We start from the raw sequence: 18202 nt of genomic DNA on the forward strand, positions 1-18202 counted from the left end.
CTCTCCACTGGCTACCATGCTCCCTACTTCCTGACGGTGTGCAGGCCCAACTACACCACCCTGAACACCACCTGTGATGACAATGTCTTCATCGTGGATGACATATGCTCAGGGCCCGATATCGCAGCCATCAATGCCGGCAGGTCAGATGGCTAACCAAGTTCCCAGCCCCAATCTCCTATCACCACCCTAGACCCACCCAAAGTGTATCACAAGGCCAGCCCACATGCTCCACTTGCTAATGTGATCCAATCATAGTGTCCATCACGTATTTACTGCCAGTTTGCTGCCAGAGTAGGCTAACGTCTGCTGTGGTCTGAACAAGATTGCATGATTTGACATGAAGCGTCTTTGTAGGTCACTCCCCAACACTGCTATGCAAATCCAAAGCAACCTGAAATCTTTTTTTATCCCAGACAGGAAGACTCAGATGGCTATGCTTAAACACTACGATCGTAGCCCTCTAGTTTAGACACACTAAAACTGCATCTGACTGGGAACATTCTCTGTTCAAAGAATGGACATATTTGTATTTAACATTGGCATTCATGATATGGATATCTAGAGAGATAAACAGCGCACTGGGCTTCTTATTTATCTCATGTTGTGCTTCCTGTTGGTGTTGTACTGTGGAGGAAGCCACGAGCGCTAGTGCGGGAGCGCTAGTGCGGGAGCGCTAGTGCGGGAATGCTAGCACGCGCCGTTCTGCCAAACCCACGCAGAGCTCAGGAGTCATGTTCAGCTCGTGAATCGCTCGCGGAACGACTCTGCCGCACCCACGTATCGCCGGCTCCTCCCCCTCTCCCGGCCCCTCCCCCTACCCCCCGGCACTCACTCAGCTTTTCTGTCCTCGACAGATTTACACATTTTCCTCTCGGCCGCTGAGCACCAATTAGAACATCTTTGTTCAGACGGCCTGTGGGCGGGCCGCCCTCGATGTGGCCGAGGGAATAAACCAAGCAACTGGATGGACGTGTTTATTGGCGAATGTTTGTTGTCTCTGCCCCAGTTTTTGACCACAGGAGAACTGCTGGCTGAGTATTTTATGCGTTTTGGTGCATACGCGACACAGTGGTGATGTGGGTGTTGTGCTGACCCGAGTGGATCAGGCACAACGTTGCAGGAGTTTTCACACAATGTCAACATCTTTGCTGAGATGAGAGGTTGCTCTCCAACAATGTCAAGCCAGCACCAGATGACACTCAGTTGACACGACCGATAACAATAACCAGTAATCAGCTTTAAGATGTTTCTAATCAATGATGGGATGGTGAAACGGTGAGTGTATATATGCATAGGCTAGCTTGACTATGCTCCAGTGTTTGGAAAATTCCAGAGAAGCAGTGTTCTGGATGGTAGTCCTTTTTGAGCCATGTAAGTGAAGTGCTTCCAAAACCATGCGGAAAGGGTCAAGTGCATCCGTGGGCTAAAAACACAGCGTTTGTCCATCAAACCAAAGCACCCCCCCCCCCAAGTTGGAGCCTGCATGGGGGGCGGAGCCACATGATCCTGTGTGTGCTTGTCATTGCAGGAAGTCCTTCCCGTCCCAACATGCCACCCTGGCCGCCTTCGCTGCGGTTTATGTCTCGGTAAGAAAATCCCCCCAGCCCTCCCACCCCTGTGTTCTCATTCCATCATAACCTCGTCTCACGATAAACCCCGCCTCCTGTTCTGACTCCCAGTTTGGATTTGAGTTGTAATCGTTTTTTTTTACTGTGCCCTTCATACCGAGCAGCTGAAAATTCTTTGCTTTGTATTAATTAGGTCACAGCAGTATGAAACCTATATCTGTTACTACTCCCCTACGAAACAGCGGTAGTAGAGCTCGGCTAGCGTTCTTCTCCTCTGCAGATGTACTTCAACGCTACGCTGACCGACTCCTCCAAGCTCCTCAAGCCACTGCTCGTCTTCTCCTTCATCATGTGCGCCGTCATCTGCGGCCTGACGCGCATCATCCAGTTCAAGAACCACGCCATCGACGTCTACTGCGGGTTTCTCATCGGAGGTGGAGTTGCCATCTACCTGGTGAGTGTCTAGCCCATGACCCTTGACCCCCACCCTCTCCTCATCTCAGGAACAACCCCTACAAAGTCCCCCCATCCCAAGTCTCCATCCCCTGTCTCACAAACCGTCCCCCACCCCCAACCGTTTCAGGCCCAACCCACTAAGTCACCATCCAAAGCCCCTCCCCCATCACCATGGTCCTGCCAAGATGACTGAAGGACGCAGGTCTCTTGCTCTCATCCCGTATAGTGTCATAAATAACTCCGCCGCAAGTCCCGCACGGAGGCTTCGTCCTCTTCGTCCTCTTCCTGCTCTTCCTCCTCCCACACTCTGCCCCTCACTCTTCCGCCCTGCCTGCTGGAGAAGCTTCCAGCTGTTCCCCAGGCTTGTGCAGCCGATCACAGAGCTGATCTTGAGTAAACCGATCATGGGAGGAGTGAGCGTTCCTCGTGCTGCTTCCTGCACAACTATCAGTCTGCAGCGAGCCGTCTGGGATCTACTCGCTGTCTCATCACCAAACAAGTAACCTCGACAAGCAAAAAGTGGCCTCTTAGATAACCCCGCCTCCTGTGATGTCACTTGAGAAGAATAAACCCTGGACTCTGCCGTGCACCAAAAAGAAATGAACCAAAGGACCACGGCTCTGAAGGACACTCCAATAGTCCTTCATAATATGCAGAGGTTGCTGCAGTGGGTGGATTGGTAATGAGTACCCCTGTAGCTGCCATCTGTGCTGGGTTGTATTGCTCTGCCGATATTGCACTATGCTGTGCTATTACAGGAATAATGAGGTGATAATGTTGCTGTACAGGTAATTGATTGTAATGTAGTGATAATGTTCGTGCTTCAGGCACTGGTTTGTCATCGAGAGCTCCGGTGACCCTGGGCCCTGTGTGGTTTTTCTGCTTTTCACTGCTTTGACATAACCGATCCGGGTCATGAAAGGCTTGCTAATTAGCAGTGCTGGATTAGGTGTTTTAGATTAAGGGATTTGGGTGGGTTATATAAGGGCAGTGGTGTGGGTTAGTTGAAATATGAGTGATATCAGTGACGATGTTGCTTTGTGGTTCTGCACCAGGGCCTGTATGCAGTGGGAAACTTCAAACCCAGCGAGGACACCTCCCTCCGCCAGCGGCAACGCCTGCACGCCCACCCACACCCACACCCCCACCCCCACCCCCACCCGCACCCCCTCCCACAGCCACTCCCGCCGCCCCAGCAACCCCAGCCAGCTCTGCAGATCCCGGGCCAGCCGCAAGCCCTGGTGCCCCAGGCGGTGTTGCGCGAGCCCCTGCGGCCTCTGCCCAACCTGACCACGGAGCACGTGGCCCGCCTGCTGCAGCCCAAGAGCCTGAGTGTGCGCGAGCGCCCCACGTCGGCGCGCTCCGAGAGCATCCTGCTTCGTGGGCCGCACCGATCCGGCAGCTCCATGGGCAGCCTGAAGCGTGCCAGCACCGAGCTGGAATGCATCACCCCGCCCAGCCCGCCGTGCAAGGAGAGCCTGGTGACGTTCAGCAACACGCTGCCTCGCACGCACTCGCTGGGCGGCGAGGAGCCGGTTCCTCGCCGCCACGCCGCCATCCACGCCTCCATGGACTCCACGCGCTCTAAGCAGCTGCTGTCGCAGTGGAAGAGCAAGAACGAGGGGCGGAAGCTTTCGCTGCAGGCGCAGGGCGGCCCGGTGCCGCCGGACGCCGAGCTGATGCGCTCGCCACAGAGGAGCATGGAGCTTCGCTGCAGCTCCGAGCCGGTAGCCATGGGCCTGGACGGTGAGCTGCGCGGCGGGCCGCCCGCCCAGTACGTCAAGCTGCCGCCCGGCGCCGTGCCGCTGCCCAACCACGCCGGAGGGGGCGGGCTGGCTGGCGGGGCCCGCGTCTCCATCCAATCGCGACCGGGCTCGTCGCAGCTGGTGCACATCCCGGAGGAGACGCAGGAGAACGTGTGCTCCTCGCCGCGGGACGACTGCGGGGACATGAGCGACGGCGGTGGCGGGAACGGACGGGCCAAGTGGCTGAAGGTGGCGGAGAAGAGCGGCGTGTGCAGGACTAACAGCCAGCCGCGAATTATGCAGGTGATCGCCATGTCCAAGCAGCAGGGCATGCTCCAGGGCAGCCCCAAGAGCGAGGGCAGCACAGTCAGCTGCACCGGCTCCATCCGCTACAAGGCGCTGACGGACCAGGAGCCCGGGACGGGCATCGTGCACGTGGACGCGCACCCAGAGATCCGGCCCATGGTGAAGTCGCCCTCGGCGGATGGCAGCGGCTCCTGGAGGTGGCGACCGCAGCAGGAACGCGGCAGCCTGCGTCAGTCCTTTGAGCTCAACGACCTCAACCGCGACTCGGAGAGCTGCGACTCGCTCAGGGACGCCTACGGCTCCGTGGACGGCCAGCGCAGCCTGCCGGACGTGAGCAACCCCCACCACCCGCACTTCCACCACCACCTCCTCTCGCACCACCCGCACCAGTACCCTCACCAGGGCGTCACCACCATCCGTGTCACGCCCGTGGAGACGGGCAGTGAGGCCGCCTCCGAGACACTGTCCATCGCCTCTAGCCGGGACTCCACCCTCCGCCGCAAAAACAACGTCAACGTTATCCTGCTGCCCGACCGTGGCCAGAGTCCCGACAACGCCAGGAACCTGCCCCATTTTTTCAAGGCCTCCCCAACTCCTCCACCCACCGTGACCTTCAAGGACTGAGCTCCACCCCCGCATTCCCCTTCTCGGAGCGGCCTTGCTCGCTCGAATTGCAGTTCTGCGGAGGGACAGGTAAGAGCTGGTCAAACTGGACTTCTCCATCACCCACCTTCCCCAGGGCCGACAGGCACCGTTGCGCAATCTCACCCTTCACCGTACTGTGACAAAAAGCACAAAAATCTTTTTCGAGGCTCTTTGGTGATGGTGGTTTTGTGATTTGTTTTTTTTTTCGGTTATACTTCTTTTCTGTTTTATATTCATTATTATTATTATTACCATATGTTAACAGACTTTGTCCACGATAGTGTCTTGACTACCTAGACAGTGTTTTTAAAAATTTCATTGTCCTTATCAAATATGTATGTTGTCTTATACGGCAACATGTGGGTGCTTTTGACAACTTATTTCATAACATATCCAGTGTGATGGCATACTTTTCCTCAGTGTAAATATTTTTTTCGGATCCAGTTATTTGGCATCATAATAATACCACCGCTAATGGTCAACACTTATCCTCACAGCATTGCGAGCATTTTAGCCAGTTGGGCAACATGATTGTCTAATCAGTAGTGCCTACACCAACCGGTGGGGTGTAGGGGGAGGTGGCTTCAGTTTACCCTGTTTACTGCACATCAGGCTGACCATATGTGAACCGCTTTTATTTAGGTGGCAGACAGTGATGTTCAGGGACATCAGGTCAAAGGATTTAAAGGATTTATTGCCTTAAACTAGGCGTCAGAGTGCAGTCCAAATCACATTCAATTACGCCCCATATCAGTCATATTTACCTGCCTTTAAAAGATATAAACATGCTGTTAGTATTAAGTTAATCATTCTGCATATTGGCTTAACTCTGCTTTTGAGTTTGCCGGCTTCCGAGCTTTGCCGTGGATCTCCTGGTGTGTGTTGGATATTTAGAGCAGGGCTCCTTCCCAAGCGGTTCTCCTCTTCAATAACCACCTGCTGGTGGAGGATCGGGATTGGAGGGGGGGGGGGAGAGATCACACACCTCCTATTCCTCCATCTCCCCAGGTGGCCTCCTGAAAATGATTCAGACTCCAAACCGCAGGCGGTGTGCAGACGACGATGGTTCAACTTCTTTTTTTCCCCTCTCCACAGGAATATTCCTCTAATAATCATTATTCATAGAGTGCCTCAGAAAGGTTCAGAGCCAGATATTGATTTATTGCTGTAAATTACTGTAACTGTGCCAATGCACTGCAGGGTCTCCCTAATAAAGTAATATGGTGCGTATGGCGGCCAGACGCTCCGGACATGTTTAGATCGCTTCCTTAATGTGTAGTGCTGCGTTATCAATAGTTTCGAGCGTGGGACCAGACATTTACCATGATGCTGGTCCCTGCTACACAGAGCATAACAATTTTCAGAGCTTTCACTGGTACTTCAAAGAGAAGAAGAGCACATGCCAGGTTGAGGTGTTTAACCCACACAGCAACAGTAAAAAAAAAGAACCCACAAGCAAAAACAGGCCAGCCTGACCCCTTGTTTTGGGGAGCAGGAAAGGTCACGGGAGGGGGGGCCTTCCTCACCAACCAAACATCCGCTGATGCCAGCGTTTGGTACCCTGCAGCATTGTTTACACCATATTTACAAAACAAACAAAAAAAGAGAATGTATTAATAACCCTGATAATTCTGGTGAGTTTAACTACATCAATGTATAGTATCATTTATAGAGCCTATTGATAAGGTCATTTTTATTATTTTTGTGTCAATCAGATTTAGATGACACTGATACACATATACATATTTTCAATGGAGTGTATGTCTTAAAAGGTTATATCAGAAATGAGCCATTTAATTTTAGAATTTTATACATGGCTGTACAGTATAAAATGTACCTTACAAAATGGCTTTAAACTGATCTTAGAACTGCATGGTCATCTGATACTGTATGTACTGTAACAATGTTTTCTTTTTTGGAATTTTTGTTCCAAAGTTTGTTTCGGTTTGTTTGGTTTTTGTAAATGCTGCCTTTTGATGGTGAAGGTTGTTACCTTTATATATTCTCAACAGTGCATTCTATCCAGTCGAGTAACCACTGGGTCTTTGTAAATAGACATTTGTAACTTTGCCGGCGAACCCATGGTATAGTGTGAATTTAAAGAGAGATGTTGGACAAAGTGTTATTCACATGAGCAGCTGTTTAAAGAGTGGTCACATGGTACACATTTATGTGAGTGCCATAAAGAAATTGATTTTTTTGCACTGGAAAAAACAAAGTGGGACATGGTTGTAATGGCTTTTGGGAGTTGAACTTTGAAGACATGTCAAACAAATAACTTGACATTTTAACCCCCTTGGGTTTGCTTTGCAATGTGTTTTCAGTGAGGATGATATATCTTATACATATTAAAATAAATGTTTGGTATCACGGTTAAACGGAATTGTTTTAATTTCAACCATTTTGTCATGTTGTGTCATGGAACAACAGCTTATACAGAAGGTAAGATACTTATTTATGTTGCTTCTGCACATTTTTAACACACCATATTTTCCACAAATGACTTTGTTGCCTTTTTTGGATTATAAAAAGCCCCTTTTGATATATTCCTTTCCTATATACCATAGGTTTTCGTGTGATACAAAAATGAAAGGTTTGAAGTTCTCAATGTTGCATCATCCTGGCAAGGCACACTGTAATGGCCGTCAGTCTGTGGTGTTATCCTGAGCTGAACATTTGTTGAGGTGCCGTGCTGAACAGTTGGTCCTACTCCTCCGGAAGCTTCCGGAGCTCTTCCACCAGTCCGTCTGTGGGAGTGTGTGGCCTCCACACTTCTCCCAGCGTTCTCTGTACAGCTGCTTCGAGGCTGGAGGGGGGTGGAGCTTGGGGCTAGGGGGCGGGGTCTTGTGAGCGCCGCTGCGTGCATATGGGCGTTGTCTTAAGTGGGTCAGAGAGCTGACCTAAATCGGGAGGAGGCACTTCCTGTAGCCTGAGGGCCCGACGGAGCCCGTACGACATGAGGGAGAAGCGCGGGAGGGGGCGGAGGGGGTGGAGACGCCTCCAACGGGATATGGAGGCGTGGGGAAGGGAGGTGGAGAAAACAGCGACAAGGAGAAGCAGGTAGTGAGGTGAGCACCTGACGGCTGGAAGAGCTCAGGAGATCAGACTGAGCAAACAAAAGGGTTATGCACGAATATATAACTATTCTTAAAATCCTGGAGTGTTGGGAGGAGGCACAGCAGATGCGGCCAACATGAAGCAGAGGGAACGCATTGAAGATGATGCCATAAGGCAACGTGGAGTAACTCGCAGTTTGGTGCCAAGGTCCTTTCAAGCTTGCAGTAAAGCGAATGTGAGGCACTCGTAATCAAGCCTTCAGGTTTGGGACTGGAGCATGTGAGCTCTGATCTCCTAATAGTGCCGTTTTTTTTAAAAGCAAACATTGACCAGACTTCAAAGAATGGCAATATTCTTGCCATCCAATGTATCCAATGTACCCCATTAATGTGTTTCAAAGGTTTGCAGCAAAAATCGCCTACCAGCGTCACATGGCTTTTTAGCAAAATAGTTGCAATTTCGTTTAAAGGCATCTGTTACTAATATTGCTAATATTGCCAGACTGTGCAATAGTGTTGTTTTTTTTCTGCTGTGAAAATGTGTAATGGCCGTTGGCAACAGATGTATACATGCACACACACATAAATATATATAGATATACACATATATATATAGACACACATACTCTATATATGAAGACGCTTCTGAAGATGTGGATGTAATTTTGGTGGTAAATCAGGTCTCTTCTGCAGTGCATATTCACTGAGCCAGACACCATCAACTCTGGTTTCTCTAAATCAACGCCGTGGATGAACTATTGTGAAGAATGCGCTGGTCTTTCTTCCGTCGGCTCAGCACGGGCAAACACCAGCTCAGTTTCCTCCTTTATTACTGCCTCAGAATGTGACAGGCTGTAAGCTACATCAAGTAATATGCAATTACCGACACCTCTGTGCTTAATGTTTGGCCAACCAAGTGTACGCCCTCGCTGCTGCTGTTTCAGATGCCATATACGGTTATACGGTCAGCACACATCGCGCAATCCAGCCATCCTTCCGTCAGCCATCCTTCAGCCCTTTGTTGGTGGTCAGTTTCAGACAAATCTCAACCCGGCACTGACCATGACGCAGGCAAAATAAAAGCCCCGGCACATTGTTGAGGCTGGTGAAAGCATTCCAGCTCGATGTTAGCAACCATTCCACTACCACATACGTGTTTAATGCTGTAAAGAAAAGGTCTGCCACGAGTCAACAGTGGTCAGAGGCCGAGTACACATACGCAGGTTAACTGATATTTTGCTCAGTTTTCCTAACTGTGCATCTATGAGGTGTTTCTCCTTAAGTGGTGTCATTGCTGTCTGCAAAATGCACATGTAAGATTAGTGTACATAAAAAAATGCATGCACATAGTATTTATATGTTATTTGGGGCCAAAGAGTCTGGGTAGATGGTATGTATATTTAATAAAGTGGATGGCAAATATGCTATTCATCCTGACATTACTATTTCACCACTGATTATACGGAACACAATCACACAGTGCTCAAAGCCTTTTCAACTGTGCAGAATCAAAAGCTGTCGCAACGTGGAATGAAAGAGGACTCAAGTTTCCCAGCAACAAGTTACCCTGTCTCGAGCCCAATATCGCCTTGATGTTTAGAGAATCGACTGCAGGTAGAGACGTGCGGTTAGGTGCCATGGTCAAGGCCACGCTGGTTACTCATGGCACCTCGAATCTAAGCCATGGCCACTAACTGGGAGATCTCTGATGGATGTGCATAACCGCTCCATCACAGCCCTTCTGGAAGACTTCCCAGCTCTACTGAAAGTGTGAACTGATGAGCACATGGGTCCAGACTGCACTGTGTCCCTAGGATTACCACAATCTGGGCAAGGCACCACTGATCGGTAATCCAGATCAGTAGTTACACCAGCCTAAATTAAAGCCCCATCCAAGGTCCTACAGTATTACCGGTTACCTTGTTGACACTCAATCACTTCACTAGCTCATCCAGTATGGAAACTCTCCCCGTTTCCTTTACTTATCATTATTATTTAAATGCTAGCAATTTGTAGTATCATCATGATATATTATAAAATAAGATGACAGATGGCTCCTGCGTTCGACTCAGTTTGAGCATCGTTTTAACTTCCCTCAGTACTGCTGAAAGAGTTGTCCTCTGTCCGTGCTAAGAACAAGAACAGAAGCCGCCTCCTGTGCGGCTGGTTCCGGGCGTTATCAACAGGAGTCCTCTCCTTTCAACCAGAACATGACACCCATGGTGCTGAAGCACACAGACACTCTTGAAGTCTGACCGTGCCTTTCATGCTCATGAATACAGCAAATTCTCTCTCTCTCTCTCTTTCTCTCTCTCTCTCTCTCTTTCTCTCTCTCTCATTTTCCTGTTGGACCACCTATGTGTAGGAGTAATCTTTTATACAAGGCTAACAGTGTCTCATTGTATTTCTGCTTTGCCTCTCACCTAGAACAGAGCCTTCCCATCATGTCACATGAGTGGGTCACCTGGAAGACACAGCCCAGCCCCAACTCAGCCATGAGGGAAAAGGAAAACGATGTCAGGTCCATCTCCGTGGCTTCCAGGCAAGACCTGTCAGTTTGACGTCCCCCCCTCAAGCCACCGGGACACGTTTGGGGGGGCTGCAGCAGCACAGATCTGACTGGCAGGGGTGGCGAGAGGGCAGAGGGAGAAATGCTGCATGTTTTAACTGAAATATGGTTGGTGCGTAGAGAGCGCAGTATGCCCTAGGTCACGGCACTGCGACGCCTTCAGAGCGTACAGCACCCTAAAAATGGACACGGCCAATGACCCACGGTGTCCTGAAGCACGGCTGAGTCCTCGAATGATGTTCATGGTATGGTGCTCATACTCGATGTGGTAACTCAATCCAAGGCGATTCGCACTCGCGAAAAGGCCCTGATCAGCTACCACAGGAAAGGACAGTCACGGCAGGGGTCGCGCACTAACGGGGCGAATCTGCGCGCGAGCGTACAATGCGAATCGCCCCGTTGCACAATGGCTGCAGTTCTATTAAACTGCCACCAGACACAGAATCTGAGGCAAAGTACTGCGTGTTTGCCATCCCTGCTAGGTTGCCATGGCAACTCTGGAGGAGTAGCTGGCTAGAAGGAGACTGTTTCCAGTCGATGCTTTCTTGTTTTGGGCGGTTTTGTTGTCGTTGTTGTTTTTCTGTTTCAGAATGTAAATCTGTGCATTTGAGTGTGTGCATCTCTGAGTCAACGGTGAAGTTAAACGATGTGCAACTTAAGAGTTTGTATTTTTATACCCTCCCAGTAACAAACGTGTTCTATGAGCAGTTTTGCTATAGAAAATTGCTATGCTGATCTCGCTGGCTATATTGATCCAAGCGCTGAGCAATTAGCAAGTTTGGATTCTCATTAGGAAAAGCTTTAAGAGTTTGGCATGCACTGCCGAACTTGTAACAGCAGCGAGCAAATGATAGCGTGTCAGAGTCCGTTATTCCCGCTGAGGCTTTGGGGAACAGCACGTCGCTATTTCTTGCTAATGGATCCGCACATGCTTGGGAATATGGAACACATCGCATACACACACTCTCAACTTCTACAAAAGGATGTTATTCTTCCATAGAAGATGCTGTCAGTACATGCATATGCTGTTTATATATGAATAACATGCACATTTATCATTCTACATGGAGCACTGTTCCATGCCTTTCCTTGCTAGTGCTAGTTTTGTTAGCTCTTTGTGGTTGGTGTGTAGCTGTACAGCCATATATTGCACTGCAGAGCTGTGAATGGAGTAACGCACACATAGAGCTGCGTTGTACAGAACAGATCTGATGTGTCCAGGCCCATGTCTGCCCAGGGACTGTGTCCACACCTGCTCTTTGCATCCCTGGACCATAATGAGGTCGACCGTCACTGCTGTTCAGCCTCATTCAGTTCAGTCCGTCTGATTTTGATTCTGCACTGCAAGAAGATGGATGACTTCCTGTAGTTTTTTTTTATTTCAGTGTAGACACATGCTGACCGAGGTACTCAGTTCAGAGGACAGTTTAATATTGCACATTTTCTGTTATCTTTACTGCTTTGGCTGTTAGCAATATTTTACCATGCTAATGCTAATCCACAGTAGAATGCAATAGAAGTATATGTATCGCCTTATGCAGGGTAATACAAAGTGGCACAATGCAGATGTAGCTCCGATTTGACACTGTGGTCAGACTTTCAAAACAACATTTTGTGGCTTGTTTTTCGTATATGTTTGCTTGGCTACACAGCCTGACCTGCGTGTGCTCTACCCGACCTGCGCGTGCTCTACCTGACCTGCGTATACTCTACCTGACCTGCATGTGCTCTACCTGACCTGTGTGTGCTCTACCTGACTTGCGCGTGCTCTACCTGACCTGCGTATACTCTACCTGACCTGCATGTGCTCTACCCGACCTGCGCGTGCTCTACCTGACCTGCGTATACTCTACCTGACCTGCATGTGCTCTACCTGACCTGCGCGTGCTCTACCTGACCTGCGTATACTCTACCTGACCTGCATGTGCTCTACCTGACCTGTGTGTGCTCTACCTGACTTGCGCGTGCTCTACCTGACCTGCGTATACTCTACCTGACCTGCATGTGCTCTACCCAACCTGCGCATGCTCTACCTGACCTGCGTATACTCTACCTGACCTGCATGTGCTCTACCTGACCTGTGTGTGCTCTACCTGACCTGCATGTGCTCTACCTGACCTGCGTGTGCTCTACCTGACCTGCTTATACTCTACCTGACCTGTGTGTGCTCTACCTGACCTGCGTATACTCTACCTGACCTGTGTGTGCTCTACCTGACCTGCGTATACTCTACCTGACCTGCATGTGCTCTACCTGACCTGTGTGTGCTCTACCTGACCTGCTTATACTCTACCTGACCTGTGTGTGCTCTACCTGACCTGCGTATACTCTACCTGACCTGCATGTGCTCTACCTGACCTGCGTATACTCTACCTGACCTGCATGTGCTCTACCTGACCTGTGTGTGCTCTACCTGACCTGCTTATACTCTACCTGACCTGTGTGTGCTCTACCTGACCTGCGTATACTCTACCTGACCTGCATGTGCTCTACCTGACCTGCGTGTGCTCTACCTGACCTGCTTATACTCTACCTGACCTGCATGTGCTCTACCTGACCTGTGTGTGCTCTACCTGACTTGCGCGTGCTCTACCTGACTTGCGCGTGCTCTACCCGACCTGCGTGTGCTCTACCTGACTTGCGCGTGCTCTACCTGATCTGCACGTGCTCTACCTGACCTGCGTGTGCACTACGTGAACTATGTATGTACTATGTGAACTCTGCGTGCACTACTTGAATTTGTGCGAAATGCGTGTGCCATGAACCATGTGAGAGCAGAACCTGATACTGGTCCTCACCCTCCCCAGGGCTCAGAGAAATGCTAACTCAGACTAAACATGGTTTTGTAACAAAAGTACATACAGAAAGATGAGCCTTTGGGGCTTTAATTGAGATTGCAGTCTGGTTTTTCACACACACAGACTAATCAAGATCCTGATTTTCCCAGCTGTGTTTGTAACATACACAGCGTGAGATGTTATGTAGTACTATGGGTAACTGAGTTTAAAAGGAGTCTTCTCATTAGGTTATTTAGCTTATTTCATACCCCACCTCACATGGCATGTTTCTACGGGTACACTGAACCTTCATAATGCGGTTCTTGACACTGACCATCCTGGAAAGGACAGAGCGGGAGTCTTGCAACTTCGGCCGCGTTCATGGCTGTTGGGCGCACGGAGAAAGCCGATGATGCCCTGGGCAGCGGCAGCACACAGGGCCCGTTCACAGCCTGAGGGGCCGTGGAGCATGGAAGAAATGCTTTAAGGGACGGATGCAAAGTGCCAACAGGTGTCATGAGCTGGACATGTGAGAATATGGCTGCGGTGGAAGTGACACTCCAGTCACTGAGGAAACAGGCTGTGTCAAGCAAGGCTTTGTATGGTCTCAGATCTCCAGTGCTTCTCGTGATGTGAGCATTTATTTGTAGAGTGAGGATGAATTTGAAATGTCTCGTTTGATTGCCAGTTGCAACACTGAATCAGCTGTTAATCAGTCACGTGCGACATAAGGAACAGACCAATAGGAGATGTAAAATGTGTGTGTGTTTGTGTGCATGCTACCATATGCACCTCTGAATTGTGGTGTTGTCCATACATCTCCCTCACTTACATATCTGCTAGTTCCTAGCTACTCCGTTTAGGGAATCTAAGTGCGCTGAGCACTGAACTGAATCTCCCACCCACCGTGCTGAATCTCTGCATAAGAAAATAAGCCTTGCGCCAATGTCTGGTGACATTAATACAGGACTAATCTCAGTGTTAATTGATGTATCACCTTCTAAGCACCTGGCATGATACCCACTGCGTATAAAACTGTGAGCAGAATTACAATAATGATCCTTATGAAGACGAAGGTGCATTCGCGAGATGATATAGAAAGGTTCGAAAATCGTTCACGGAAAAAACCGAAAAGAAAGAATGTGCCATCTTTCAGCAGCGTCTTCTTCATATGCGGCTTCATATATATATTTTTTACCGAGCATTTCCATAGTTAGAGGCTTCATGCACCGTGGAGGGCACTAGAGAACACGCAACCCACCGTTGCCCGAGTAGAAATTCACCATGGCAACGGTCCGGCGGCAGCAACTGGAGCGCGTGCCGTTTGTGCATCGGTCGATGGTGAGCGCAGTTTGGACAGACTGTTGTCTCCCCGCTGACTGAGTTCTAAACAAGCGCCTATGCATTATTTAACGCTTTAGCCGCCATGCAATTAACACGAACGTTAACGCACGACATTTTGTATATGACACGCGTGTAAGTCTTTTTTAATGTGCGCCAGTATGTACGCACGATGGCTCGTGTATGTAGCCTATGTACGCGAGCGCAGCTGCGGTGGGCATGCACGCAGGCGTATGTTTCATTGGAGCAGTTTTTATTCTGTATGTCACAATATTCCTTTTTCACGCTAAAACCAAATATATGTGATTTGTGATTAATAGAAAGCAATAAAATATGAATACATTGAATAACACAGTAATGGCTACTTCAGGGTTACAGCCATGGACGTAGTTTTGATTTCATAAGTGGGGGGGACGCAACCCGGGGTGGCGAACTGTTGAGCGGGGGGGGGGGGGGGGGGGGGGGGGGTGGTGCTGCATGATCCTAGTGCTAGATTTGTCGCTATTTGGATATTGGTTTTTTAACCGTTAAAAAGTGGGGGGACATGACTTCGTCGCTGCTTAAATATTTGGTTTTAACTGTAAAAACTGGGGGGGACCAAAACCGGCTTTTGAAAAAGTGGGGGTCCCCCCCCAAAACTACGTCCGTGGTTACAGCACCAGATTCTTCGTCTAAAGGCGAATTAAAGCAACACAATTATTCCACTGTGTGCGAGTGCTTGTAGGTCTACTAAACATTAAAAAACAAACCACATTTTCAGGACGTAGTGACTGAAGACGAGCCGGGCACGTAACCACCCAAGCATCGTATCCTCGCTGACGAGTAAATGAGAACAGGGCTAAATGGGGAACAGTGTCTTCACTCCTTAAAATGACCCCCACTCTAGCGAGAGTGAGGTGCAGCGCCACCTGCTGGCAGATTTTGAAAAGAAAATGTATAATAATAATAATAATAATAATAATAATAATAATGATTTGTATTTTTCACGTTTTTACTAATGTAAACCATTTTTATGTGTAGTAGGCCTACCTTGGTTATATTTCTATATTAGTTCAAATGTATAAAACACACGACATTTTCAACATTAAAAGCCTTGCACTCTGAATGACAGATAATTAATCAATGAAAAATTATGGTATTATATTAATGAGCGAAACTCAATTCCCAGAAGTAAATTGAATCTGAACAACACATACACAGCAAAAGAAAGAGGAGCAAATAACTCCAACTCCTCCTCTGCTGAGTTTTGTCTAGCTGACAGGACCAAGAGCTAATTTGCCAGAATCAATCCATCAGAGTGGATGACTGAGAGGAGAGCTAATGACAGACTGCTAGAATGCAGTGTCCATGACGATGGCATCAACACAGAACAATGTGATCTCAGGTGTAAAGTTCAAGGGGAGTTTATAGCCACACACTGGAAAAAACTGAGCTGAATCTGCTATTATAAGCTAAAAGATAACACTTAAGGACATTGTGTCAAGATTTACAGGTAAAATAAAAAAGGTCCTTACAGGTCCCAATAATTCTCAATATGTTTTTTGTTTCTTTTGCTTTAAATAAAATTAAGTACACATTTTGACTAGTATCGTTCCTATCTTCTTAAGAATGCATTTAGCATGCACATGCTAGTCCTACAGGTACACATTTAAGTGCCTGACAGATGTGCTGTTGTGTAACTTGACAAGAGAGCTCGAAAAGTTCCTATGCCCAGGGTTTATGAAGAGGTCCAGACACTGAGGTTGTATCACACATACCCCTCAGATTCCTGTGCCAGGCCATAAAAGCTGAGACTCAGATTTACAACTCCAAAATCTTCACTGGGTGAACAGTAAGGGTCCAACACACGGAGGTGATAAACAGACAGACAGATAGAGAGAGATAAACATGTTTTACAGCAGTCTTGTTCTATCCTCTGGGTCCACCAACAAAGCATTCTGTATTTACTCCAATAAACCTTTGTGACAGACTACATTAGGTGTGAAACTACATTAAGTTTTAATAAACACACCCTCATCTGATCAGCAGACCCCGGGGAACTGACAGATTGAGGGTCTTATGTGATTATCAGACTAAAGTAGGTTAAGTACTCCAATGGATACAAAAACCACCATGAGCAACAATCTGCCATGAACTCACTGGTTCATGCTGGTGCTTATCAAAGAGGCATGACAGCCTTTAGTTGCTTGAATGGACTAAATTACTGTGCTAAGATGCAGAGCTTCAAGGAGACGATGGATTAGTATGAATTCAGAATTCAGTGGGGCTACTGCAAACATTATTAGCACACATTTCAAAAGGCTGAAAAAACTATAGAATTATGAAAGCATAACGCAAAAATATGCATATCAGCAATCATTATATTAGGTCGCAAAGTACAATAACCAGCAACTTTGCTAAAATCCACATAAAAATGACAATTTGTCCACTAAAAATGCTAACAAAGCTCAAGTGAGCAGTATATTTCCCTATCTATGAAAGATGTTCAGAGACAGTAAATATCTGCATAACACAAAAGGATAATCTTACTTCTCTCTCTGTGATGCACACAACGGAGCATCAAAGTCTACATCAGGGGTGCTCACACCTTTTCAGCTTGCGAGCTACTTATAAGATGACCAAGTCAAAATGATCTACCTACAATAAAAATGCAAAACAAATTTATTTCTTCTACATTATAATTATTTAAGTTATTACTATTTAATATTATGTACTCTTTCTTTCCTTTTCCTTTTAGGAATAAGGTATTTTATTTATTTATATTTATATTTATAAAGTATTTTAAAGTATCACTAATTGTAGCGAGAAACACTCGCAGTCCGCAACATCCTTTCAAAGTTGCTGGGTCAAATCCTCGGTCATGACTTCGTTGGAATAGCAACAACACACTGACAGATGAGGCAAACGCACTTATGACATAGTGAAATATAGTGAATATGACATAGTGAAACAAATCCTCCTCCCATTCTGTATGAAGTGGTAGGTTTTAGGCTTCTTACTTGGACCAACTACGGCATTCATTTTTATACCCTTTGTTGTATTTAGTTTAAATAAATCGGAGGCTAGCTATGCAGCAAGCTAACAAGTTAGCACAGTTTAACGCGCATGCGTAGGGTGTCAAAAGTTCAGACGTCCGATTGGCTACCCTGTATGTCAATCAAAAGACAACTGTCTGTGCAAATGGATGATAGCCTGTCATTCATCTTTTTGTCATTCATCTTTTTTTGTCATTCATCCCCTATTTTTTTATGTTATGTGATCTACCCATACTTCCTTCACGATCGACCAGTAGATCGCGATCGACCAGTAGATTGCGATCGATGTATTGGGCACCCCTGGTCTACATCTTCTGCTGCACAGAACTGGGTAAGTAGTATTGAATGAACTTGGTCCAGAAATAATCCACCACAACCTGATTTTGTCTACATCACCATCTGCAGAGAAGTTCTGACTCTGGGTAGACTACAATTGGCAAGGATCTCTAAGCCACCCCAGGAACATATGCTTTAGAGCAGGCGTACTCAACTAAATTTGTCCGCGGTCCAATTTTGGCAGATACCTGTGACCTGAGGTCCGGTGCGGCGGGGGTGGCGAACGTAAGTACGTAAGTTGTTGAGCGGGGGGGGGGGGGGTTGGGTGGCGGTGGCAAACGTAAGTTGTTGAGCGGGGTGGCAAACGTAACACTCTTTACGGAGTGTTTTTTCAATAGCCCTGAAATAAATGCTCCGGTTTTTTT

General features: G+C 47.8%; 1 protein-coding gene across 3 annotated transcripts in view; it reads left to right on the forward strand.

The window, feature by feature from the left end:
• plppr4a (phospholipid phosphatase related 4a) overlaps nucleotides 1–7081 on the forward strand; it is a 17354-nt gene extending 10273 nt beyond the window's left edge. For all 3 annotated transcript variants that reach the window (XM_076977097.1, XM_076977096.1, XM_076977098.1), the window contains 4 exons: nucleotides 1–143; nucleotides 1532–1589; nucleotides 1852–2025; nucleotides 3083–7081. The exon at nucleotides 1–143 is cut by the window's left edge and continues 53 nt beyond it. In XM_076977097.1, the coding sequence (XP_076833212.1) occupies nucleotides 1–143; nucleotides 1532–1589; nucleotides 1852–2025; nucleotides 3083–4702 (1995 nt within the window). In that variant the 3' untranslated portion in view covers nucleotides 4703–7081. The remainder of the gene's footprint in view (nucleotides 144–1531; nucleotides 1590–1851; nucleotides 2026–3082) is intronic.
• The last annotated feature ends 11121 nt before the right edge of the window (nucleotides 7082–18202 follow it).

Source organism: Brachyhypopomus gauderio, chromosome 16 (genome assembly GCF_052324685.1).
Source record: "Brachyhypopomus gauderio isolate BG-103 chromosome 16, BGAUD_0.2, whole genome shotgun sequence".
Taxonomy (NCBI): Eukaryota; Metazoa; Chordata; class Actinopteri; order Gymnotiformes; family Hypopomidae; genus Brachyhypopomus; species Brachyhypopomus gauderio.